Raw genomic sequence first — 25,544 nt, 5'->3', positions numbered from 1 at the left:
TTGGGTGATGCGGGCCTGTCACTTTAGTTGGGCTTTCAAGAAAGAATTGGCATTTGTGGGCCTCTCAAATCAGTTGGGCTATTGTAGTTTCTAAATAGCAAAATCTTAATTTTGAGTAAATTGTAGCAATGGTTCCTTAAATTTAACTCAACTAAATCAATAGTTGTTCAACTAAAAATCTATTACTATTCGTCCCTCAACTTATCAAAATACGCAGCTATGATCCATTATCATTGGTCCCTCAATTTTAATCCAACTAGAGAAACGATCTCTTAACTTTAATCTAATTGGAGCAATGATCCCTCAACTGTAACCCAATTGTAGCAATTCTCATTCCAGCATAATTCATTTTGACAAAATTCTGACGAAGTTTTGATGAGTTGAGAGATTTCAATTCTAGCGATAATCCTTTCAACTTAATATATTTTGACAAAATTTTAACGAAACTCACGAAAACAATGATAGCTGTACATTTTGACGAGGATAGGTAACGTTCGTACAATTTAATCTTTCAAATCCAGTTCTAAAATTGGAAGCTCACTCTAATTTCAATCCATGGCGAATTTGCTTATCAACAGAACCCTGAAATCAATCGTAAACTCCAAACTGATCGGAGCTCTCTCTTCTCGAGCTCGCCACCTCAGCTCCGCCGCCACCGCCGAGCAGCCCCCATCCGACGGCCCATCTTCGCTCTTCACCTTCTCCTCCGACGGAAAAGAAGACAAGAGCAACAGAAATACCCAAGATGACAGCATATTGGTCAAGTCGCCGTCGAGTTCGAGTTCCAAGCGCGAAGCGGCGTCGTCGGTGACGATGCCGATTTCGTTCATGACGGGGTCCATCGTGGGAAAGAGGTTTTACAATCAAGTGACGACGAGGCCGGCCGACGACGGGAATGGGTGGACTGTGATGTTCGATTACCGGACGCTCAAAACGCCATCGAATAGGCCCCTAAAGCTTCCTACTTTAGCTCTGGCAAAGGCCATTGCGGCGGAATGGGAATACCAGGTGAGCTGATTTTGTGCTCTAATTTCAATTTTCATAAGCTTAGATCAATAGGGTTTTCGTTTCACTCAAAGTTAAAATTTGAGAGCTTAGCTCAATTGGGTTTTACTGAAAATTGCAACTTTTTTACTTTTTGGGGCCTGTAAGTTCATAGTAACTTCACTCAAATGAGTTTTCCCCAATCGAATTTTCGTTTGCTCCGTAATTTAGGTGTAAGTTTTGTTTTCTAATTTGGATGTTTTGCATTTTAGTAGTAGCTCAATCCAAATTCAAAGTGGATAGCAAGGAAAGTAGGTTTCTTTACGAATTGAGCCTCTGTTCCCCTGTACTGCTATCGAAAAGATTTTCGTCGGAATCACATGTTTTTCTCTACTTGTGTGAAGCTTCTGCTTGTTATTATGTATGGTGAGGTGATTTATCTCATGGAACTTTATTTATTTTAGGAAACAGATGGGATTAGGCCCTTTACAATGCCTCTTATGAAGCATGCTTGTACTGCACTGGAAAGAGTTCCTCTGACTCGGCCAAAGGTTATAGATTATTTGATGAAGAAATTTAATCAAGATTTAGTCTTCTGTCGTGCCCCGAACGACAATGATATCACTAGTATTGTCCATGGTACGATGTTTGTTTGCGTGTCTGATTGTTTGCTGATTTGATTCAATATGTATTCTGATTCTCTTTAAGCTGCACTACCATTATCTAGATACAACAACAACAACAAAGCCTTTTCCCACTAAGTGGGGTCGGCTATATGAATCCTAGAACGCCTTTGCGCTCGGTTCTGTGTCACGTCTTCTATTAGATCGAAGTGCTCTTAAGTCTTTTCTTAGAGTCTCTTCCAAAGTCTTCTTAGGTCTTCCTCAACCGTTATCTAGATAAAGTTTCATTTCTGCATTCTATCAACAAAGAAATCAGTGTAATTTCGTTCATTCTTAGTCTTTTATATGTTAAAATCCTGAGCATACCTTTCGTGAAATTGCTTGTGCTACTCCCTGAAGTGTATATTTGTTGCTAACACATAGCACCCCAAATTTTATGTAGACTGACAAGTGGAAAAAATGGATCCTTTGCTTGATTGGGTGAAGTCAGAATTTGGCTTCAAGCCTGCTGTGTACCCAGCTTTTTTGGTGGGAAGCAGGAGGATGGTCTCACAAAGGCTATAGAGACCTTACTGAAAGAAACAGATGACTGTGAATTGGCAGCAATTGATGCCATTGCATCATCAGCACACTCTCTAATAATTGCCATCGGAATTTTTCGTGGGAAGTTACACATTGAAGAAGCAATCGAGTTGATCAGACTCGAAGAAGATATACAGGTCTTATTCATTTACTTCTCTCTCTCTCTCTCTCTCTCTCTCTTTATTAAATTTGTGCTGACATAATGGATTATGGCTCGTGGGCATAACAAACTCTTGTGAAGTCTTAAAAAACCTCATCTTATTTTGCAGGAAGACAGGTGGGGTTTGGTTGAAGGCGGTCATGATGTAGATGCAGCTGATCTCAGGGTACAAATCTCATCAGCTACTGTATTCCTAGGTCTGTCAAGAAGGACTTAATGTTCATACATCTTTTCTCTGTTCTCTTACATTTTCATATCTTCGTAAGAGCGTTCTTAGGAGGAGGTTCTTAGATTGCTTACGATGTTATAGATATTTGAACTCTTCCCTGTGCTGCTCAATTTTTTGTGAATTTTCTCCTATGATTGATGAAATGAGGTTAAAGGAATCTCTAAAAATTGGCTTTGATTCAGTGCAATAAAAAAATATATATATATCTCGGCTCTCTTGTACAATACGGAGTGAAAGAGCTAGTTTCTTCTCTTGTACAAACCCCTTCAAATTCGTTTCATTGATTTCATGGAAGTAGAATGCCTTGAAAACACAGTAGATTGCTATTTTTTTTAATGCCTCGAAATTATGGGAAAGAAATACAAATCAATGCTAGAATACAGATTCATGTTAGAATCGAAAGGCCAGAATGCAGAACTGATGGTCTCATATGATATGACATCAAGGATCTTCTCTACAGCAAAGCACACATAGCGGAGGCTGTTTGCTGATATCGCAGTCACAACAGGCTGTGTCGCAGTCATTGTTGCATCCTGCAGAAAATCATACTAATCACATTACTTCAGCCCCAAGTTAGGTCAAGTGAAACAGAAGCGTAAATCGCACAGACAACGGAGTTTGATCAGATCACCTGTTATGGTAACGTATTCGTATGGCTCGAGGTCTACAGAGTTTCCGAGAAAAGAAAGGCGAGTACTTGCTTGAACAAGGTTGGTCCTCACTGCTATAAAGATCATATAAACCAAACACCCAGCTACAGCTACCATCATCACCAACTTCATCGTTCTGATTTCGACACAAGATTGATAGATTAGCTTCTCAAGTGAGTTTTTCTGTCGAGCAACTCTCTCTCTCTCTCTCTCTCTCTCTCTATATATATATATATAGGCTGTTTAGCTGTTGAAGTTTAGGAGAGAAGACAACCTAACCCAATTGTGAGAAGAGTCACAAGTATGAAAATCTGTGGTATAAAATGTCGAAAAGTATATTTGTATGAATCATCCTATACATGTGTGAATAAAAGGATTTAATCTTTGCTCGATATGTATTGTTTTATGCCTGTGTTAAGGAATCACAACTGTAATGTGACCTAGCAATATTTGCCTTTCACATCGACAGATTAACCGAGTTAAATGTCATAACCTCAAAAGGAGAGAGGCTATGACATTTTACTCTGTTAATTTGTCGGTGTGAAGGTCACTGCTGCCACATGGTTTGTGACATATCAATTTCATCGTTCACCGATGTTCTGTACACGGTTAAGTAATATTATGTAGCTGGGAATCAGATTTTCGAATCAACGAAAAGCTTCTAGTTCAACATCGAAGCCAAGCAATATAATGACACAGGCTCTCAATCAATGCTGTAGATACGAAGTTCGGTTGAACCGTAAAAAACATGGGTGTTAGAACGGCTCGATGCACGCAAAACAAGGAGAATCATGGCACACAAAACAAGGCGGGTTTCGCTTACAAAAAACGGATCGGGCTTCTGGCACACAATACTAGGTGAGCTATGTGCACGGAAAACGAGGTTGGATCCATGCCACCAAAACAACGCAGGTTCCACGGATGCAAAATGATGCGGACACCTCACGTGCAGAACGAGACGAGCCCAGGCACACAAGACAAGGCGAACTCTACTCATGCAGAACGAGACGAATTCCCAGGTGCTCAGAAAACGAGTCGGGCTTCACACAGAAAACGAAGAGGAATACGTCACACAAACCGAGGCTAGTTGAATGAAGAATTTGAATTATTTTTGTTAATTTTTCTTTTATTTCTTTTACCAGTACAACAAACTATCATAGTCATACTCTACAAAAGTATACTTTTCCATGCAAAATCTATTATAATTCGTATTTAAACACTTGTAATCAACGATTTAGAATCTAAATTTAAAGATATTTGAACCCTTTTTTTTTGTTAGTTTTTCTTTTATCTAAATCTAAACTACATATTAATAAAATCCTCTTTTGTCAACCAACAGCGGGTGAGAGACTACTTAACAAAATTTTGCTAGTTTTTGTTTATACCTCACCTATAGGTAATTTTAACAACTCTATATTGTTCACTTTTTTTTTACTTCTTGGCTTAAATATTCTACTAAATATACACTTGTTTCTCGATAAATCGTAAATCCGCTTTCAAATACATTATAAAGATTTCCTTAATGCTCACGAAAAATATTTTGAGAAAAAAAAAAAATTTGCATTTTTTTACAAAAATGTGGATTAACACTCACAGTTTTCAATCAGTTTTGCAAATTCGTACATAAATCGTCATTCAATCTATTTATTTTCACCTCCGTCTCACTGTGAAGTTTTGAAAATCAAGATGAGACCTTCCGTTGAGATTCTTGAGTGTCGAACCTCATTTGACAATGTTCTGGGCCTCACCACTATGTCTTTCACCTATTTTTTTAGTTTCCGGCTCAAATATTCTATTAAATATAGATTTGTTACTCACTAAATTGTAAATTAGCTTCCAAATTCCTTAAAAAAATATAACTTAATGCTCATGAAAAATATTATGCGAAAATAAAAAAAAATTGTATTTTTGTCAAAAAAAAAACACGGGTGTTAGGCAGGCTTAGCTCATGCAGATTGAGACGAACCATGGCACACAAAACAATGCAAGCTCCACTCACAGAAAGCAAGGCGGGCTTCTGTGACACATAACGAATTGAGCTTTAAATCGACGAACAATTGAATAGAATAGTTTCGGATCTAATATTACGGATGTAATAAACAAAATCTTATTAGTTTCAGGATTGAGTTTTCTGAAAAAATAATTTAGAGACCTAATTTTTATTCAGGTGATAATTTAAAAACTAAATCTGCAATTCACCCTCTGTACTTATTTATAAACAAAAGCAACATAGAACAACGTGCTTTCCTCCCAATTTTATAAAAGGGATAAAAGATACAATTAGTTCACAAATTATTTGCTCAAACCACAGAACAGCTGAATCCTCAAAAAATTCCCAGAATAACTGGTTAAACAAAACACACTATTTGCTTTCAGAAACTTAGGGCTTCAGCTGGAGCTGCTTGATATGTTGGATCTCCTTTCCGGGGTTCAAACCCTTCGGGCAGGCACGAGCACAGTTCAATATGGTATGGCACCGGTAGAGCTTGAACTCGTCATTTATGGCATCCAGACGTTCCTTCGTGTATTCGTCACGGCTGTCACTTATCCACCTGCATAACACCACAAAAATGACTCTCAAGATATAGCGTTCACCTCTAAGGATATACAACGAAAACGTACAACCTCAGGAACTGCATATGCAGAGAAGAATGAGTACAATTAAGAATGTTTTGAGATCCTAATCCGAAAAACATGGATTATTGTATCGTACTACTAATCTTTTACTTGTTTCGAAAGCAATTTTTTCGTCAAGTTAATGCCTTTCGAGGATGGCACCCAGCACCCTTATCATCGCCTTCGAAACCAATCTCATTAGTACCACTACCACCTAGGCCATGAGCTCTGGCACAAAAACTGCAGCTCTATGTTAGTTTCTGTCAAGTTTATAAGTAACCAGCTCCTAAAATTCTTCCAGAAAGCATAAGTTACGGACAAACAACTATTATTCTCGGTCATTCAGAGTTCAAATCGAAAATCAGATAACCGAGATGGCTGAGAATCGAGGGTCATAATCAGCCCTCTAGTTTCTGAAAGACATCCTAATTCGAAAAACATGGATTATTGTATTGAACTGCTACTCTTTTACTTCTTTTGAAAGCAATTTTTTTCATCAAGTTAATGCCTTTCGAAGATGGCACCCAGCACCGGTATCATCACCTTCGAAACCAATCTCATTAGTACCACTACAGCCTAGGCCCTCAGCTCCGGCACACAAACTGCAGCTCTCTGTTACTTTCTATCAAGTTTACAAGTAACTAGCTCCTAAAACTCTTCCAGAAAGCATGAGTTACGAACAAACAACTACCATTCTCGGTCATTTAGGATTCATAAGGCCGACCCCACTTTGCAGGATAAGGCTTTGTCGTTGTCGTTGTATCCATCGTTCAACACGAAATACAGATACCCCTAATCACAACTAAACTTGCCAATCAAAACGATACACACAACAATCACACAATTTTTGTACCCAAACAGCAAAATGTACCATCAATGTTCAACCCAACACATAACATTAACCTAATGTACCAATTCATCCTACATTAAGCATGGATTAGTTGCATAAACAAAGAGATTATCAAGTTAATCTATCAAACAATAATCCCTAACAAGTTTTGAAATTCAGATGAACAATCGAGAGAAATGAATGTACCGATTGGCGTGGAGCAAGGCGGCTGGGCCCAAATAGGACTCAGGGTTCCACCAGTAGCTAGGGCAGGATGTGCTACAGCAAGCGCAGAGAATGCACTCGTACATCCCATCCAGCTTCGCCCTATCCTTCTTGCTCTGCCTTATCTCCTTCCCATCCAGCTCCGCCGCCGGGGTCTTCCGCTTCAGCCACGGCTCGATGCTCTTGTACTGGTTGTAGAAATTCGTCATGTCCACCACCAGGTCCTTGATCACAAACATATGCGGCAGCGGCGTGATCATCGTGGCGCCTGCGTTCGACGGCGCAATCTTCGTCAGGCAGGCCAGGCCGTTGCAGCCGTCGATGTTCATGGCGCAGGAGCCGCAGATCCCTTCCCGGCAAGATCGGCGGAAGGTGAGGGTGGGGTCCATCTCGTTCTTTATCTTGATGAGGGCGTCCAGCACCATGGGCCCGCACTCCTTGAGGTCGATCTCGTACTCCTTGAGCTCCGGCTTCTTCGGGTTGTCCGGGTTCCACCGGTAGATTGAGAAGGTCTTGACGTCCGTTTTGTCCCGGGCCTTGAGGTCCACTTGCTGGGCCTGGGCCTCCGACGCCATGGTCCGAACGCACACATAACGAAACGACGCCGCCGTCGATCTAGACGACGCCGAAGCAATGGCCCTCCGCATCAACCCCGTCGCCATTGTTGCGTTTCTGAGCTCAGAGAAAGAGATCGGGAGGGAGAGGGACAGTGGGAGACGACAGGCGTATTTAGGAAAAGACGGAAATGCCAGAATTGGTTATAAAGGAGATGTCTCGAGCTAGCAAGGGCTTTTCTGTAATTGTAAATGAAAGTAGAGGATTAGATCGATTCCGTGTCATGATTTGCTGCGCCTCCCGTGGTTTCAGTGGTGACGTGTCCGATGGGGAACCGTTTGTTTTTGGGTGCGAGCGTGGTTCGATTGTATAACAGTCGTTTGATTTTAGGCGCGGGTGCGCCACGCAACCACCGATGGCTGATTGCCACGTGGAAAAAGTGATTGATTCATTGCCCACGCCTCGTGGCTGGTTGTGGCCCAAGCTCTTGTTCGTCGGCCTTCTCAGAGGCCCAACTTTGATGCTTCAAACGCAAAGAGAATTTTTCTGATCTAATTACAATATACACCTTGAAGTTTGGAATCATTTTCAAAATGGAGAATTAACGAAAAATTCTTTAAAATTTTTGAAATTGACTCTGAATCTCACGGGTGTATTTTGTAATTAGGATTTTTTTTTTTTTTTTTTCATGAAGTCACCCAATCTGAAAATTAGCGTGGGAGGTGGATGAAAATGTTAAAAGGCTAAAAATAGTGGGAGGGGATATTAATTTTAGAATAGATAACTAACAGTCACGTGATGTGAGAAATAAAAAAACGGCATATATCCCTAAACATAATCGAGAATCTCCAAACGTTGTTAGGAAAGATTATGTTAGTATAAAGGGGGGCGTGTTATTTGACTTTATTGTTAAGAATTTGCAACAAATGGACAGAACAACTACATGCTAACTACTAACTACTCACGTCACAATTTATGCCATCCATTTGCATTGGTTCAAGCTTTAGCTACGATCTCCTTTTCTTCCTCCCTTATCACATACAACTCACGCCTCCTCTCTCTCGACATTCTTCTTCTCTTCCAGTCTCGTTTTCCTCCGAATCTCCGCGTTTGCACGCCGCTCCTCCTGGGAATGGCCTCGGTGAGTTTGTAATCCACACAACCTATGCATCTGCATTTCGTTTCTGAGTTTATATGTTTTGGCCTCGATTCCGTCCTTCTCAACGCAATGCGTGTTGCTGAGAAGGACAACCACATGAATGTATACAACCGGTGACACTTAATAATTTTTCATGTGTGTGTTTTATGCAGCAGGAAACGGGACGGCCCTTGCCTAAATTTGGAGAGTGGGATGTGAACAACCCAGCATCAGCTGAAGGGTTTACTATGATATTTACCAGAGCTAGAGATCAGAAGATGACCAATGGGCCGGCTGACAATGGGACTCCGGCTCCCTCTTCAACCAAATCAATAAACAATCAATATCCCCAAGAGGTAATTAACTTAACAACATTATTCAATCTCAATATGTTGAAATATACACTAGTTTACGAGGGGCCGAGGGCGGGAAACTGCTCTAACCAACTTGTCTAATCTACGTTTGCCATGAAATTGGTTACTTTAATTGTATTTCGTATTCGTTCCTCTCGGGGGTTTTGTATCAATGGTTGCTTCTTATTTGAATGCAGAAAAAATGGTTTTGCTGTTTGTGAAGATCTCCACGCTTTGGTGTTTCGAGAATCTGTAATGTTATTATATGAGTATTGTAATTGAATTATCTCTAGCTTTTGATGATTAATCCTTGTTTAAAGTTTAAACACTTAATTTCCATGTCCCCCATGCTTTTGTGTAGATTAATACATATTTAAACTGTAGGAAGAAAGGTGGCAAAGTAATTTGAATGAGAAGTATATTTCTTTTTTATACTTTAATTTCCTCTATTTGATCATAAAATAAGAGGGCGAGGTTTGGTCCAACGGAAAGGTTATTCCTTTATGACCGAAAAATCATGGGTTTGAGTCAATAGAAACTGACTCTTTGCCAAGCAAGGTAATTACTGCATACGATAGACGTTCCTCTAATCCTTACAAAACGAGAAAAGTCTTGTTGGCTTGTGGTCGCCCTAATTTATGTCACAAATTAAACAAAAGCTAGTGATCAAAGAAAACAGATGATATACGTACAAAATTTAATGAAAATTAATATAGTTTTAACATTAAACAAAACCCCAGAAATAAAAACCCTAATTAATCAACATCCAAGACTACAAATTAACAACCCTAACCAGTAATCAACATCCTAATCAACATTCCACAAACTTAATCAATCAAACTAGAACATAACAGAAGCAACAGCATATGACATAATAAACGGAACAAGGACATGCTTGAAGACTCCAACTGAGGAAACTGCAGCACCGGAAGATCTTTTGGCGTCGCCCCCGGACGGAGAGTCCTCCTCCTCCGCCGCCATCACCTTAACTGTCATGCGCTGTCCCCGCTCGCAGTGTCCAGCGGCTCCACTGATGAAGTAGAAGGAGCCCGAGTGGTCGAACGTGTAAACGGTGTTTCCAGTGTTGGAGAAGAAGTTGGGGCGAGTCGAGTTGCACTTCTTGTACTCCGCCTCCGTCACCTCCATCACCGAATCCTTCTTGTAGTGAAAGCCTGCAAAACCAACAAAAAAATCGTGACAAGGAAATATTCTCAATTACTCTAATATATTAGGAGGAAGATTCATGTTTTCTTGTGTACTTAAAAGTTAATTACAACCTACAAAACCAAAACAATGTAACAACAAAGCAAAAACGGTATTCTAAGCTACTCTAATATACTAGAAGGAAGTTTCGACTTGCGTTTCATTGTGTACATAAAGCCTACAGAACAAAACAAAAGCGATATTCTAAACTAGTCTGATGACTGATGTAATGGGAGTGGATTTTTGTGCACGCAATGACGTTTGTACTTACGGATGGTGTCGCCGACTTGGAAACGGTTTTCGGAGGCCCAGTCGTTGTAGATTTTGGTGTCGTTGGCAGGAGGGACAACCCAGTCTTTGTTTCCACCAACCTGGAACTCGAAGGCGGAGGCCGAGAAATGACCAAACCAGAAGAAAACCATCATCAGAGAAAACAGATAAACCATGTTGCAGTTGAAGTTGGCCATTTGGGAAGTGCTTTTTTCAGAAGCTCTTTTGGCTCTCGAGGAGATAAATTGTTTATGCGAGGAAAAACTGGCTGCAACGTGTGAGATGGTGTGAGGTGGGAAGGGTGGTTAATATAGAAGTGAGGGGTAGAGTTAGTTACTGCACTAGCACTTAGTGGGAGGTTTACGTGGAATATAGGAGATATGGAGGAGGATGAATTCGAACATGAAGTTTTGGTTGCTCGTCTAAAAATGCTTTTAAAATGACTGAAGTGTTTTAAGCGAAAAAGCTTTTGGAACCAAACCTTAGTAAAAACACTAGTGAATCCTGAAAACGCAGCACTCATGTGCTTTTCCAGAAAGCACTTCAACTGTTTTTGGAACCCAAAAACATTTTCTTTAAAAGCACTTTCAATCATTTTAAAAACACTTCCAAATGACAATACATTGAAAACTACATTTGTATATGTATACGTACACTCGAAAATACGTTCAAACGGTATATGAACAATGAACAAGAAGCTAAATCTTTGCAGAATGAACAAGGAGATCTCTAAAAACAAAACTACTTATAACACAATATTCACTATGTGATTGTCACGTCCCTTACAACTAGCCGTGACTCTGGATCAGTCCCATGGTTGCTTGCGTTGCTAAAACTAAAGGATTTCTGGCTGAAGAGCTGGGCAAAGGCGCTCTTTGACCTCGGAACTGTTCTAGGTCCATTGCTCGATTTGCTGCTACCGTTACTATTCGGTGCAAGATCATCGGAGATGGCGTTGACAAGATTCTCAAATCGGCGCCTGAAAGTTGGATACCTCGAGATAGATTTAGTGATACCTTGGAGTCTGCATGACAGGATAAGTTGGACAAATCATAAAAGTGAAATGGGAAAAATCAGATCCTGTTATACAAGAAAAAATGCATCAATACCTTCGAGCCAATGCATCAAGTTCAGCCTGTTTACGCTCTGATTCCGGTGGTGTGCCAATGTTCGATTGTTTCAACCTCAAAGGATCCCCAGTCAGCAGAACTAATTTGCAAAGGTAAGCCTCTTCTGCTTCGGAAAGGTTTTCTGCTTTTATCTGGTCCTTGATGATCAACAGCGGATTGAAAAACCAATCAAAAAATTTTTCTTTTGGTCTGTTTGTGCTAGTTATCTCGGTCACATTGTCACCTGCATCAATCACGTATAAAAATTAATAGTAAGTTAGTAAGCACATCAAATTAAGTGTTTATTTGGTCTGTTAAGTTAACTGGAGAGGGAAAAAAGAATTCGACTCACTTAACAATATTCCTGGTGAATTGGCTTTTGCGGATCGCAGGAGTGTCTGAAGAAGGCAATATGCTGGTAAACCAATGCTAATGACTCTGTTGCCTTGACTGGACTTGGCGTCTTCAAGGTCTTGAAGCGTAATAGTTCCGTCAGCAACCAATATTTGACCATGGTGTTTACACTCCTTAAATAAGGTATCAATGAACTACACAAGCCAAGAAAGTTGTTCAATGAGCAACCGGAACCATGAACTAAATAGGATGTTCTTTCAGAACTCAAAACTGTATACTTTTGCCCGCGCATCATCAAACGCATCCAGATAATAGACACAGAGTACCTCAAGGGGCTTCAATTCAATGATAGGACCAGTGAATGAAGCTGAGCGGGAGGGAGCACTTCGAAAAGAGCCGGGCCTTGAGAAAGAGGTTGTGAGAGAGTTGGTCCGGAGCAATTCAGCCTTCTTTCGGTACTTTGGCCTGTCATTACAAGAAATCTATTACATAATGTCAAGGTACAAGACACCCCCATATCAGAACTTTAGAGTATAGAGTGCTGACTAGAACCTTGGAAAGCAGGATCCTTCTGGCATGTCAAGGATGTCATTGCTGTGTTCATCATATATGGCCAGTGATGCAACGATATAGCAAAGCCCGGACCAAATTGAGGATTCCTGTAACACAAAGGTTATAAAATATCTTAAAACTTGCAATCTACGTGACAAGGACATAAGAAAAATCTCCGCTTCTGAATTGGTATCAAGATCGTGTTATCCGATATGCATAGTTATTGTGTTTCCAAGTGGGGAAATGTTGATATATTTTCTCCAGTTTCATACGTGTTTGACTCCAGCTATACTTATGAACAACATAATCAATCAATCTAAACACATTTCATGTCCTAACCACAAAATAAATATCTGAATATAAGCAACTCACATCAACCAAGTATGTCAGAGAAAAAAATGAGCAATGAATAACCTGATAAACGATCACTCCAGCGTAAGCACCAAGAAATATACTAGCCACCATAGATCCCAACACTGCCCCAACAACAGCCAACGGCCAGAGTAGGATGGCAAGACCCGCAAATGGAACACATATTGTTTCCAAGAAAGGGCCTTCACGACCTATAAGGTCATGAAACAAACGGTGCCACCCCTTGAAGAGCATGTACGGGCATTTGCATAGGGCAATAAATGAGATCACTGGCATATCAACCATGAAACCAAGGGCCGCTAATATAACAGCCCCAGGAAGATATAGCAGCCTGCAAGAAAGTTGAAAAACTTCCTGGTCAGATGAAAAGAAGGATCATGATGAATAGGTCTAACAAAAAGACAAAACGGCTGGACCACAAGAGCAAAAATTAATGAAACTGAACTGTTAAGGACACTTATCACGTATTCTTTCTTCATTGCTAACTTGACTGATTGATATTCTAATAGAAACATAAATAAGCAAGCAATAGTTTTTGGGCAGAACAAGACAACATACCTAATCTCATAATATTTTGTGACCGGAGGACCTCCGTGTTGCAGGTCATCCATAATTGAGAAGTAAGTGTAGTAACATACATCCCTGTTATCCCTCACAATAGTGAAGCACCCTTTGACAGTGCTCCAAGTTCCATCCTGAAAAATGTTGTGAAAGATGAATCTCTGTCACGGAGGCAACAAGAACAGAACAATCGGCAAGGAACAAGAACAGAATAATTATGAGACAACATGAAAATTGAAGACATACATAAAAGCAGTGGTACAATTGATCGGTCTTCCCTTCTCCAACAGCTTGAAAAGTTTCCATTATCGGAGAAAAAAAGCCAAATGCTGCTCCACCCACAACACTACCAACAATCCCGACCACTGGCCACACGATCAAGACAGTAGGTAGTACACATAAGCAGATGACAATCTTCAGTACTGGCCCTAATCTCTTAGATCTGAAAAAAAAAAAAATTATATATATATATATATATATAGAAGAATCACGAGGAAGTTATTCTTATTGTTTTATTGCTTTAAACACAACATGAGAATGAGATTCAAGAGAGAGAGATAACTATGAAACATAGAAATTTGAAGATGCCAAGGGACGCACCTCAAAACGCAATAATAAGTCCAGACAAAGTGTATTGGCCAAAGACCGAGTATGATACCGGTGTTTCCGACTGTCATGATAAGGCATATCAACAGGCATAAAACGATACCTGAAACAGTATTTGGATATTAGGTTTAAAATGCCTTCCTTATATCATACTCTTTCAAGCAATGCCTCTTAACTAATCAATCAACTCCTAATATCAACATGAACAAACCATTTCAAGATTGAACGCCGATTTCAAATTTCTCAAAGCAACATTCGAAAAGTATCCAAAGAGTAGCCAAAACAACTGCTAAGCCCGGAACCAGCAGAAAACATCGATTCGACAAATGGGAAATGAAAATCAAGAACCCAAGTTGTAAACTTTCATGAAAATAACAACATAAAAGTTTCAAGAGTTATCAATTTCCCATTAAAACTCAGAATTTAATACATAAAACAACCACACAATCAGTTTTTGAGTTACCTTTAATGCTGCCAAGGATCAGAAGGCCAATGAAGTAAGGAAGAAAGCAGATGAAGTTCCAGAGAGTAGCCAAAACGCCCCTTGGAGGTTCCATCTTCCTCCTTACTCCTCAGTCCTCCACACAAAACCAGATCTTCACGCATCAACAAAAACCCATCTCACACTCCCATTCCAACCTGCAGGCGGAAAGAGCAAAAAAAAAAAAAAAAAAAAAAAACCAGTCTTACTGACCGAAACAGTGAAAAAACACCAATAAACCACACACCCAGTTCACCAAAAGTGAAAAGTTGAGAACCCATGTCAGAAACTTACTCAAAATCTGTGATTTACCCTTCTTGGCTTCAAGTTTGGATTTTTGAACGTTGGAGTTCAAAAATATGAACTTTAAATAACAAACAATCACATGGGGTCTGTAATTTGTGAAACGATATGAAGGGGGCTGAGAAACGTTTCGAAGTGGCGGGAGGGTTGCGAATGGTGTCCAGGAATCAAGATGAGGAACTGAAGGAGGAGGATGCTTTAGCCATATTTTACCTTCGAGATTTTTGTTCACTTGAAACCAAAGCAAGTTGAGGTTCCCTTCGTATCGTATTGGACATTTGGGACAAACACAACTCATTACACCAAAGAAAAATGAACACAAGTTTCGAAAGAAAAAGAAAAATGAACACAACACACTAACTCGGACAACTCAGTTGGATATCACCTTAAGTAATTGACAAATTAGCACTATTTTATCAAATTGTAATTTTTTTACTTTCTCTTTCCTTATTTAATACAAGCGGATACTAGAAAAGTAGCGTAACGAATTCAAAACCGTGTAAAATGAAAGTTTTTATCGGAGCTACAAGTCTTGTGTCGTCATTACATCAATATCATCTTGATAAGTTGCCCATATTGTTGAGTTATTTTCTTAGCACAAATATATCACATTAAAATATAAACAGTTAAATATACATTACGAACTAAACTCTACAAAAACGTGCGTAAAAAGTTATATAAAAAAATTGGTTTCACAAATTCGTCCCATAATATATTTGAGAACATTTTCCGACTTAAATAATTTTGAAATATTCAAAACCAAAACAATACTTCTACAGATTTGATCGATTTTTTTTAGAAAGCCTCCGATCTACCAGGCTCCACACGCTCAAAGGCATGTGATCAGATGTGTCCACTACAAGAATTTTCCTTGCAATTCAGTACTCTCTTTTAAAACGGATAAGATCCTATTAGAGTTCTCTCATAACCAAGGGTCTCTTGTCGACCAGAAATTTTTCCTTCTGACCGAAACACAGGTGGTACATCATATGTTTTTACAAAAGTGGTGAAAAATTATATTTTTAAAATTTTTAAAATTTTTAACACACATATCTCACAATTTCTATTTTAACATGTAGTGTACCACTCTGTATTTCAATCTTACTAAAAAATCTCTTCTTGTCGACACTCCAACAGATCCCATTCAATTGGGAGGCAGATTTTCTGCCTTCCCACTTCTCGTGCCCTTCCGTGTCTTTCTATTTGTGTGGTCACGGTTAAGCCACGTCAACATATATATATATATATATATATATATATTTTTATAGAAATAATAAGATAAAAATAAATAGTAATATAAAATGTTAACGTAACTTAACCGTGACCATACAAAATAAGAAGACACAACAACTAGGAAAGCAGAGAATCTGCCTCCTTCAATTGAGGACCACAATTGCAACATCCAATAAAATAACGAAGACAGCGACTTAGACATGACAACACTCCATCTGTCAATATTTCAGTTGCTTTTGCGTTCCAACATAGGAAGGTGATATTTCTAGGCGGTTGGTCGTTGCCAACGTAGGAGTTTAAATGATGTGGACTTATCTGCAAATTGCTTAATTCTCAAGCATCCAATTCTTACTACTTCCTATGACGGTGCAAACATCTTGACCCTGGGAAAAACAACTTGCTTAATGAAGAAATTCTTTGGTCCACCAGGTAGATTATGTTACCCATCTAATCACATATACAAGGAGGCGGGTTTCGTATTGAAAATCTACATGTCACTATGATGTTAGGTCGTGATTCATTGGTCGAATCAAAGAATTTCTTTACTTGGTAGCATTTGTTAACGATGAAATAAAAATAAAGAAGTTTATAACTAACTTTAATACGAACGATAATTTACAACAATTTATCTAAACTAAATGGAATTAGACTCGAACTTGAGTAAAAAAAAAAAAAAAAAAGAATGTTGTCAGGAGTAGATGGAAATGGGGACCAAGGTGGTCTTAGGACCACTCGAGTCTAGAAAAATATATTTGTCAAGGTCTTTTCAGGACCCGTTGAATGATTGGTACAAATCATTTGTGTGCCTACTAAACGTTTGATGTAATGCATGTGGACATATCTCGACATGTTACGTCAACAACACTCAACAAATTCTTTCTATATCACTCATCAGATTATTTCGGCATATGTTTGTGTATGTTGACATCTTCACAACAAGCCCGTCAAGTGGATAAACTGATTTTTATTTTTTGCGATGTTTGCATTATGTTTCTATCCAAAAAAAACTTGTATTTAATACTGAGATCTCTAAAATTCAAATCCAAAACCCGCAACTAAACATTGTTCTAATTGCCAAGTTAGATTAATTCTTTTTTCTTATAAAGAATAAGGATAAAGTCCGTTAAAAGAAGTAGTAATTTAAAGCAATTTGCCAACGAGAAAAATAAAATAAAATAATCCATCACATACATAATCAAATGCAAGATGTCATTTTACCAAAAAGAAACGTCAGGCACTGCTTTAAGGAAGCCAAAGGAAAGGAGGCAGCATAATAGTGAAGTGGTGGGATACACCAAAATAGTGGACAAACATGATTCCTACCTTATACCGTAAGGTACCATTTGGTACGCAGACGGGACAGAACGAGATGAATGAGACGGAATGGAACATGACAAAGATTTCGTGTCATATTTGTTACGCACAAGATGAAACAAGACAAAACGAGATTAAATGACTAACTTACCCTTTTTATTTGACTCTCTCTCCCCTGTCTCTCTACTTTCTCTTCTCCCATATGTTTCTTGTTCTTCGCATGCCCAGATTGATCCCAGTAAAAATCAAACTCATACTTTCTCTTCATTTCATTTTCTTTCTCTTAAATTCAAACCCATATTTCTTTTTCTTCAAACCAATAGTTTAGGGTTTCATTTTCCCATCAAGCTAAAGAGAAAGCCGCTGTTGCAGAGCTCATACACCCCGCAGCAGCAATGGCGAGAATCAAGGTACATGAGCAGAGGCACAAGACAAAACCTGACCTTTTGGCCCAGCTCAAGGATCTCAAGTCGGAGCTTGCCCTCCTCCGCTATTTGGCTTTGAAATTAAGTATGACATACCTTAGGTTTTGGTGTTTAATTGAACTCCTCTAGGATTGGGTAGGCATGCCTCATCCAAATTGACTTAAATTTTCTTCGGGTGCAATGATAGTTAAGATTATGTTGATGTTTAAAAAAAAAAAAAAAAAAAAAAAACCAAACACAGAAAAATCCCAAATTGGTTTTTTTTTTTTTTTTTTCAATTTACACAGGTTTCGTCGGATTTGCAAATTCATTTCAATCAATTTATGCAACGGTGGAGAAGAAGGTGGAGCGCGGAGGGACTAAACCGGCGGCAGTGGAGGAGCTTCGACATCATCAATGACAACCTTGGTCTCCTCTTTGCTATGCAAGTCTTGGACGTCAGGCGACGATCTCGTCGTGGGACTAGCAAGGAGGAAGGCGGCGAGAAGAAGCTGGGTTTGGGTTAGCCATAGTTGGGTTGCTGGGTTTGTGGTGGAAAAGGATGACGCTACAGGAGAGAGGGAGGCTACGAGAGAGAGAGAGGGAGGGTAGACAGTGGAATAATGAAAAAGAGAAGGGGTATTGTTGTCCAAAAAATTATAAATTTGTGTCCCGTGGGCTGGAACAAGTTGTTCCAAGGGGTAAGGTGGAACCAAAAAATGGTTAAAATTCGTTCCACGGGATAACGCGTTCCAGTCAAATTGGCACACCAAACATGGGACGGAACGCCTCGTCCCATTGCGTTCCGTCCCGTCTCAAGTACCAAACGGTACAAAGTCCATGAATTAACAAACCGAACCACTCAAATTGAAATCGACAGCCCCATTAACTCATTTTGATGGCCCCCTCCCACAAACCAAAGATTCAAATCTCCTTCACTTGAACGGTCCAGATTTACTGATCCTTAGACTCAGCACGGTGAAGTCGTGAGAGAATCCAGATGATCCGGCATTGTATACAAAATCTTATATTTTTTATATTCTTTGTACTTTAAATACGAATATTATCTTTTTTATATTCTTTGTACTTTAAATACACTGGAATCCAGATATTAATCTTAATTAACTTCCACCACATATTCCTGGAAAGGTTGTAAATGTTTCCACCATATATTCCTTCTGGCACTTCAAGGTGATGATTAATTAGCATCTAATCTATATTACTATATTCAAATATATAATTTGCTGCATGCAAAGGAGGAGAATTTTCTCTCTTCCTACTCTCTCCCTTCCTATTTGAACGGTCACAGTTAAGCCACGTTAACATCTTATATTGATTTTTTTATAGAAATAATAAGACAAAAAACAATGTGTCAGAGGAGGGGAGGAAAGGGGATAAGAACAGGAGAGAAGAAAATCCTACCCCGCATGGAAAATACTAGCCAGACCATGTTTACCAATGTCATCTCTCTAGCATTACAGTTTCCAACACAAGGAGAAGTTTATCCGCATTGTAAGTAGAAAACGAACTGAATTTTTTACGAGTGGGTGTATTTGTTGCAATGCATTCATGGGAAGTATACAGAGACGAATGAACAAAAAGCAACAGAAACTTCATATTTCGTAGTAACGAATACCTCGTTGTTTTGTGTCTTTACAGCGTATATTTCCTCGCTACAGATGTTTTTGCATCTCTTGGGAGTTGTGAAACTTCTGAACCTTTAAGAAACTTGGCTGGAAGTGTTTCTGCCTTGCACATTCCCCTTTCTCTCTGGTGGCCGTTCGCCTAAGAGTCTTACCTCAATGTTAGCTCCGGATTCCAGTGAGGACTGAACCACTGTGTCATAAGCTTTTGAAGAGAGGGCAAGGCGCTGAGTTCGAGCTCTCAAATATAGCTCATATGCAAGTCTCGGCTTCCCTTCGTTTGCGAGAGCCTCAATCATCATTTCGTATGTGACATGGTTTGGAGGGATGTTCTGAGCTTTCATTCGGTCAAACCATTCGTATGCAGCACTGCTAAAACCGTTTCTTGCAAACCCACTGATAATGGCATTGTATATCACAACAGTTGGCTCGATGCCTGCCGAAACCATGTCATTGACGACGGTTTCTACCTAGGGATGGGCAAAATACATATGGATTTGGGTAACTACGGTTACCTGCCCATTTAAAGTTCACGGTTACGGTTATGGGTATAACCGTTTATTTAAATTTAAATGGACGATTATGGGTATTACTCGCGATTATAATGGATATCCATCAGTTATGGGTATCCGCGGTTACACGGGTATCCATTTACCCATTTAATTTAATGTATGTAAAATTAAAAAATATATATATATCGCAGCATTTTGAGGGTTTTAGAAGCAGGCTCTCTCTCTCTCTTTCTCCTTCCTCTAGTCCGGACCCTCTCCTTCCCAGCTCCGCCGCTCTTTCACTTCGTGTTTTTACTTCCCAACGACCTGCGACCCGTCTCACATCTCGCCATCGCCGATTTGCAAGCGTGGGAAAGTATATATGAAGAGGAAATAAATGCAGGATGGTTGTGCTGTTGGCTTTCTTCCTTGCTAGTTTATATAGACGGTGGACACCTTTGTTTTCCCGCTTGCTTTCTACAATGCAAGATTCTTTGCTCATATTACCAAAAAGATTTGGCTTGATGATGCTGTTTACTCTCCTTGAATGTGGTAAAAACTAATCTTTATTTTTGTTTTTTACTTTGAAGCTTTGAATCATCTAGTATTCAAGATAATAACTACTTTTTGTTTTTGGAAGGTTTACTTTGTAATCATATGTATTATATATAAAGACTTACTTGGGTGTAGGAAAAAAATATCGTTCGTAAATTATTATTTCAATTATTGGAATTGTACGAAGACTTAAATGATTAAAATAGGGAAATGCATGCATGTACCTATAATGGTGTTTAATTGTCAAAAAACGAAAATTATAACAAATTTTTCTTTCGTAATTTTCAAGTTATTAAAAAAAAAAAAAACATGTAAACGGGTGAAAAAATGGGTAAATGGGTAAAAAAATGATAAACGGGTTCAAAAACGGGTAAATGGTTATGATTAAATGGGTACACGGTTATGGGTATAGATAACCGTTTATAAACAGCTATGGTTATGGGTATAACCGTTTATGCAATTACCCAACCGGTAAACGATTATGCAGGTATTAATATAAACGATCATGGGTAAATAAACACAGTTACCAGCTCGCCATAACCGTTGTCCATCCCTATTTCTACCATGTTACGTTTTCCGTGGCCACTGAAAATTGAAGCCATAGTTATGTCGGCGTACAAGTTTGGTTTCGAGATTTTTGTTCACTTGAAACCAAAGCAAGTTGAGGTTCCCTTCGTATCGTATTGGATATTTGGGACAAACATAACTCATTACACCAAAGAAAAATGAACACAAGTTTCCCAAAAAAAAAGAAAAATGAACACAACACACTAACTCGGACAACTCAGTTGGATATTACATTAAGTAATTGACAAATTAGCACTATTTTATCAAAAAAAAAAAATTCTCTTTCCTTATTTAATACAAGTGGAGCGATACTAGAAAAGTAGAGAATCGAATTCAAAACTCTGTAAAATGAAAATTTTTAATGGAGCTACAAGTATCGTGCCACCATTACATCAATATCATCTTGATAAGTTGCTCATATTGTTGAGTTATATTCTTAGCACAAATATATCACACTAAAATATAAACTATTTGAATAGTTAAAATACATTACGAATTAAACTCTATAAAACGTGCTTAAAAAGTTACATAACAAAATTGGTTTCACAAGTTCGCCACATAATATATTTGAGAACATTTTCCGATTTAAATAATTTTGAAATAATCAAAATCAAAACAATACTTTTACAGATTTGATCAATTTTTTTAGACAGCCTCTAATCTACCATGCTCCGCACACTCAAAAGCATGTGATCAGATGTGTCCACTAAAAGAATTTTCCTTTGCAATTCAGTACTCTCTTTTAAAACGGATAAGCGCCTATTAGAGCTCTCTCATAACCAAGTGTCTCTTGTCGACACTCCAACTGGGGACCCCTTCAATTGGGGACCCAGTTGCGACATCAAATAAAATGGACATAGATCTTTTTAGGATCTATACATCCTAATTTTAGGGATTTATCAATCCAGATCATTGAAATTTGATTCAACAGCTAAAGTTATTATAACTTTTAAAGTGGATCTCTATTTGTAATTATTGGCTCAAATTTTAATGGTCTGGATTTGTAGATCTTAGGATGCATGGATCCGGAGAGGATCCATGGCCCAATAAAATAACGAGTACAGCGGCTAAGACATGACAATACGCGTCTGTCAATATTTCAGTTGCTTTTGCGTTCCAACATAGGATCTAGGTGGTTGGTCGTTGGTCGTTGCCAACGTAGGAGTTTTAGATGATATGGACTTATCTGCAAATTGCTTAATTCTCAAGTGTCCAATTCCTACTACTTCCTATAACGGTGCAAACATCTTGATTCCGGGAAAAACAACTTGATTAATGAAGAAATTGTTTGGCCCACCAGGTAGATTATGTTACGCATCTAATCACATGTACAAAGATGCGGGTTTTGTAAATTCGTATTGAAAGCCTACATATCACTATGACGTTATGACGTGATCCATTAGTCGAATCAAAAAATTTCTTCACTTGATAGCATTTGTTAACGATGCAATAAAAAGAAAGAAATTTATAACTAACTTTAATATGAACGATAATTTATAACAATTTATCCAAACTAGATGGAATTAGACTCGAACTTGAGTTAAAAAAAAAAAAAAAAAAAAAAAAAACAAAGAGAGAATATTGTCAGGAGCAGATGGAAATAAGGACCAAGGTGGTCTTAGGACCACTCGAGTCTAGAAAATATATTTGTCAAGGTCTTTTCAGGACCCGTTGAATGATTGGTACGGGTCCTTCGTGCCTACTAAATGTTTGATGTAATGCATGCTAGGCATATCTCGACATGTTGCATCGACAACACTCGACAACTTCTTTCTATATTACTCATTAGATTGTTTCGGCATATGTCTGTGTCTGTTGACATCTGCACAACAAACCCGCCAAGTGGATAAACTGATTTTTATTTTTTGCGCAGTTCGCACTCTGTTCCTATCTAAAAAAGACTTGTATTTAACACTGAGATCTCTAAAATTCAAATTCTGGATCCGCGACTGAACATTATTCTGATTGCCAAGTTAGATTAATTCTTATTTCTTATAAAGCAATTTGCCACCGAGAAAAATAAAATAAAATAATTCATCACATATATACTCAAATGCAAGATGTCATTTTACCAAAAAGAAACGTCAGGCCCTGCTTTAAGGAAGCCGAAGGAAAGGAAGCAGCATAATAGTGAAGTGGGATACACCAAATTAGTGGACAAACATGATTCCTACCTTATACTTTAATTACCAGTACCTGGAGCTTTTCGTTAAAGTTTTCTAAAAGATATGGTTAGACGAGTTGAGATCCTTTTCAGATTTCATTGTTCAAAGTTTATAAATCAACAAACCGAACCACTCAAATTGAATTCGACGGCCCCATTAACTCATTTTGATGGCCCCCTCCCACAAACCAAGGATCCGAATTTATTTCTCTTGAACGATCCAGATTGCTCATCGTTAAACTTTGCACGGTGAAGTCGTGAGAGGATCTCAACTCTGGTTCAGATGATCCAGCATTGTATACAAAATATTATCTTTTTTATATTCTTTGTACTTTAAATACAATGGAATCCAGATATTAATCTTCTAATTAACTTCCACCACATATTCCTGGAAAGGTTGTAAAGGTTTCCACCATATAATCCTTCTGGCACTTCAAGATGATGATTAATTAGCATCTAATCTAAATTACTGTATTCAATTCTCTAATTTGCTGCACGCAAAATGCTAGCAAGACCATGTTTACCAATGTCATCTCTCTAGCGTTACAGTTTCCGACACAAGGAGAAGTTTATCCGCATTGTAAGTAGAAAACGAACTGAATTTTTTACGAGTTGAGTGTATTTGTTGCAATGCAATCATAGGAAGTATACAGAGACGAATGAACAAAAAGCAACAGAAACTTCATACTTCGTGGTAACGAATATCTCGTTGTTTGGTGTCTGTACAGCGTATATTTCCTCGCTACAAATGTTTTTGCATCTCTTGGGAGAGTGAAACTTCTGAACCTTTAAGAAACATGGCTGGAAGTGTTTCTGCCTTGCACATTCCCCTTTCTCTCTGGTGGCCGTTCGCCTAAGAGTATTACATCAATGTTAGCTCCGGATTCCAGTGAGGACTGAACCACTGTGTCATAAGCTTTTGAAGAGAGGGCAAGGCGCTGAGTTCGAGCTCTCAAATATAGCTCATATGCAAGTCTCGGCTTCCCTTCGTTTGCGAGAGCCTCAATCATCATTTCGTATGTGACATGGTTTGGAGGGATGTTCTGAGCTTTCAGCGGTCAAGCCATTCGTATGCAGCACTCCTAAAACCGTTTCTTGCAAACCCACTGATAATGGCATTGTATGTGACAACAGTTGGCTCGATGCCTGCTGAAACCATGTCATTGATGATGGCTTCTACCTAGGGATGGGCAAAATATCCATGGATTTGGGTAACCACGGTTACCCACTCATTTAAAATTCAAGATTACGGTTATGGTATAACCGTTTATTCGTAAAATTTAAATGGATGGTTATAGGTATTACCCGCGATTATACGGGTATATATTTACCCATTTAATTTAATATATGTTAAAATTTAAAAAAAAATTATTGCAGGATTTTGAGGGTTTTAGAAGCAGGCTCTCTCTCTCCCCTTCCTCTAGTCCGGACCCTCTCCTTCCCCGCTCCGCCGCTCTTCCGCTTCGTCTTCCTTCCCAGCGACCCGTCTCACATCTCGCCGTCAACGATTTGCAAGCGTAGGAAAATATATATGAAGAGGAAATAAATGCAAGATGGTTGTGCTGTTGGTTTTCTTCTTAGCTAGTTTATATAGACAGTGGACACCTTTGTTTTCCCGCTTGCTTTCTACAATGCAAGATTCTTTGCTCATATTACCAAAAAGATTTGGTTTGATGCGGCTGTTTACTCTCCTTGAATGTGGTAAAAACTAATCTTTATTTATTTTTTTTTTTTTGAAGTTTTGAATCATCTTGTATTCAAGATAATGATTACTTTTTATTTTTGAAACCTTTACTTCGTAATCATATGTATTAATAATTAAAGACTTGCTTGAGTGTAACAAAAAAATATCGTTCGTAAATTATTATTTCAAATATTGGAATTATATGAAGACTTAAATGATTAAAATAGGGAAATGCATGCATGTACTTATAACGATGTTTAATTGTTAGAAAACGAAAGTTATGACAAATTTTTCTTTCGTAATTTTCAAGTTGTTAAAAAAAAAAAACATGTAGACAAGTGAAAAATGGCTAAATGAGTAAAAATATGATAAACATGTTCAAAAACGAGTAAATGGTTATGGTTATAGGTAAATGGGTAAATGGTTATGGTTAAATGGGTACACAGTTATGGGTATGGATAATCGTTTATAAACGGTTATGGTTATGCGAGTATGAATATAAACGGTTATGGGTAAATAACCGCGGTTACCTGGCCGCTATAACCGTTGCCTATCCCTATTTCTACCATGTTAGGTTTTCCATGGCCACTGAAAATTGAAGCCATAGTTGTGTCGGCGTACAAGTTTGGTTTCGAGATTTTTGTTCACTTAAAACCAGTTCCCTTCGTATAGTATTGGATATTTGGGACAAACATAACTCATTACACCTAAGAAAAATGAACACAAGTTTCCAA

At 38.5% G+C, this 25,544-nt stretch overlaps 3 protein-coding genes, 1 long non-coding RNA gene and 1 pseudogene across 4 annotated transcripts; 2 read left to right on the top strand and 3 right to left on the bottom strand.

The window, feature by feature from the left end:
- The first annotated feature begins 492 nt into the window (after positions 1 to 492).
- Positions 493 to 3,414, top strand: LOC137709433 (uncharacterized; annotated as a pseudogene).
- A 1,988-nt stretch (positions 3,415 to 5,402) lies between these two features.
- On the bottom strand, positions 5,403 to 7,640 carry LOC137708259 (succinate dehydrogenase [ubiquinone] iron-sulfur subunit 2, mitochondrial-like). Its single transcript, XM_068447299.1, has 2 exons — positions 6,881 to 7,640; positions 5,403 to 5,780 (listed from the first exon to the last, which is right to left on the bottom strand). The coding sequence occupies exons 1-2, from the start codon at positions 7,558 to 7,560 to the stop codon at positions 5,609 to 5,611; spliced, it is 852 nt and encodes a 283-aa protein (XP_068303400.1). The 5' UTR covers positions 7,561 to 7,640; the 3' UTR covers positions 5,403 to 5,608.
- An 832-nt stretch (positions 7,641 to 8,472) lies between these two features.
- On the top strand, positions 8,473 to 9,287 carry LOC137708326 (uncharacterized). The gene is made up of 3 exons (XR_011064775.1): positions 8,473 to 8,594; positions 8,765 to 8,947; positions 9,142 to 9,287. It is a non-coding gene; the product is annotated as an uncharacterized lncRNA (long non-coding RNA).
- A 398-nt stretch (positions 9,288 to 9,685) lies between these two features.
- LOC137708325 (early nodulin-like protein 21) lies at positions 9,686 to 10,830 on the bottom strand. The gene is made up of 2 exons (XM_068447383.1): positions 10,419 to 10,830; positions 9,686 to 10,116 (listed from the first exon to the last, which is right to left on the bottom strand). The coding sequence occupies exons 1-2, from the start codon at positions 10,612 to 10,614 to the stop codon at positions 9,785 to 9,787; spliced, it is 528 nt and encodes a 175-aa protein (XP_068303484.1). The 5' UTR covers positions 10,615 to 10,830; the 3' UTR covers positions 9,686 to 9,784.
- A 193-nt stretch (positions 10,831 to 11,023) lies between these two features.
- On the bottom strand, positions 11,024 to 15,116 carry LOC137708324 (uncharacterized membrane protein At3g27390-like). The gene is made up of 11 exons (XM_068447382.1): positions 14,747 to 15,116; positions 14,435 to 14,610; positions 13,966 to 14,074; positions 13,612 to 13,807; positions 13,363 to 13,499; positions 12,847 to 13,135; positions 12,433 to 12,539; positions 12,207 to 12,345; positions 11,879 to 12,074; positions 11,527 to 11,770; positions 11,024 to 11,441 (listed from the first exon to the last, which is right to left on the bottom strand). The coding sequence occupies exons 2-11, from the start codon at positions 14,526 to 14,528 to the stop codon at positions 11,180 to 11,182; spliced, it is 1,773 nt and encodes a 590-aa protein (XP_068303483.1). The 5' UTR covers positions 14,529 to 14,610; positions 14,747 to 15,116; the 3' UTR covers positions 11,024 to 11,179.
- Between the last annotated feature and the right edge of the window lie 10,428 nt (positions 15,117 to 25,544).

The sequence above is a fragment of the Pyrus communis genome, chromosome 11, assembly GCF_963583255.1.
Source record: "Pyrus communis chromosome 11, drPyrComm1.1, whole genome shotgun sequence".
Lineage (NCBI taxonomy): Eukaryota > Viridiplantae > Streptophyta > Magnoliopsida > Rosales > Rosaceae > Pyrus > Pyrus communis.
The sequence above is the reverse complement of the archived record's forward strand: the minus strand, read 5'-3'. Positions and strand labels throughout refer to the sequence as shown.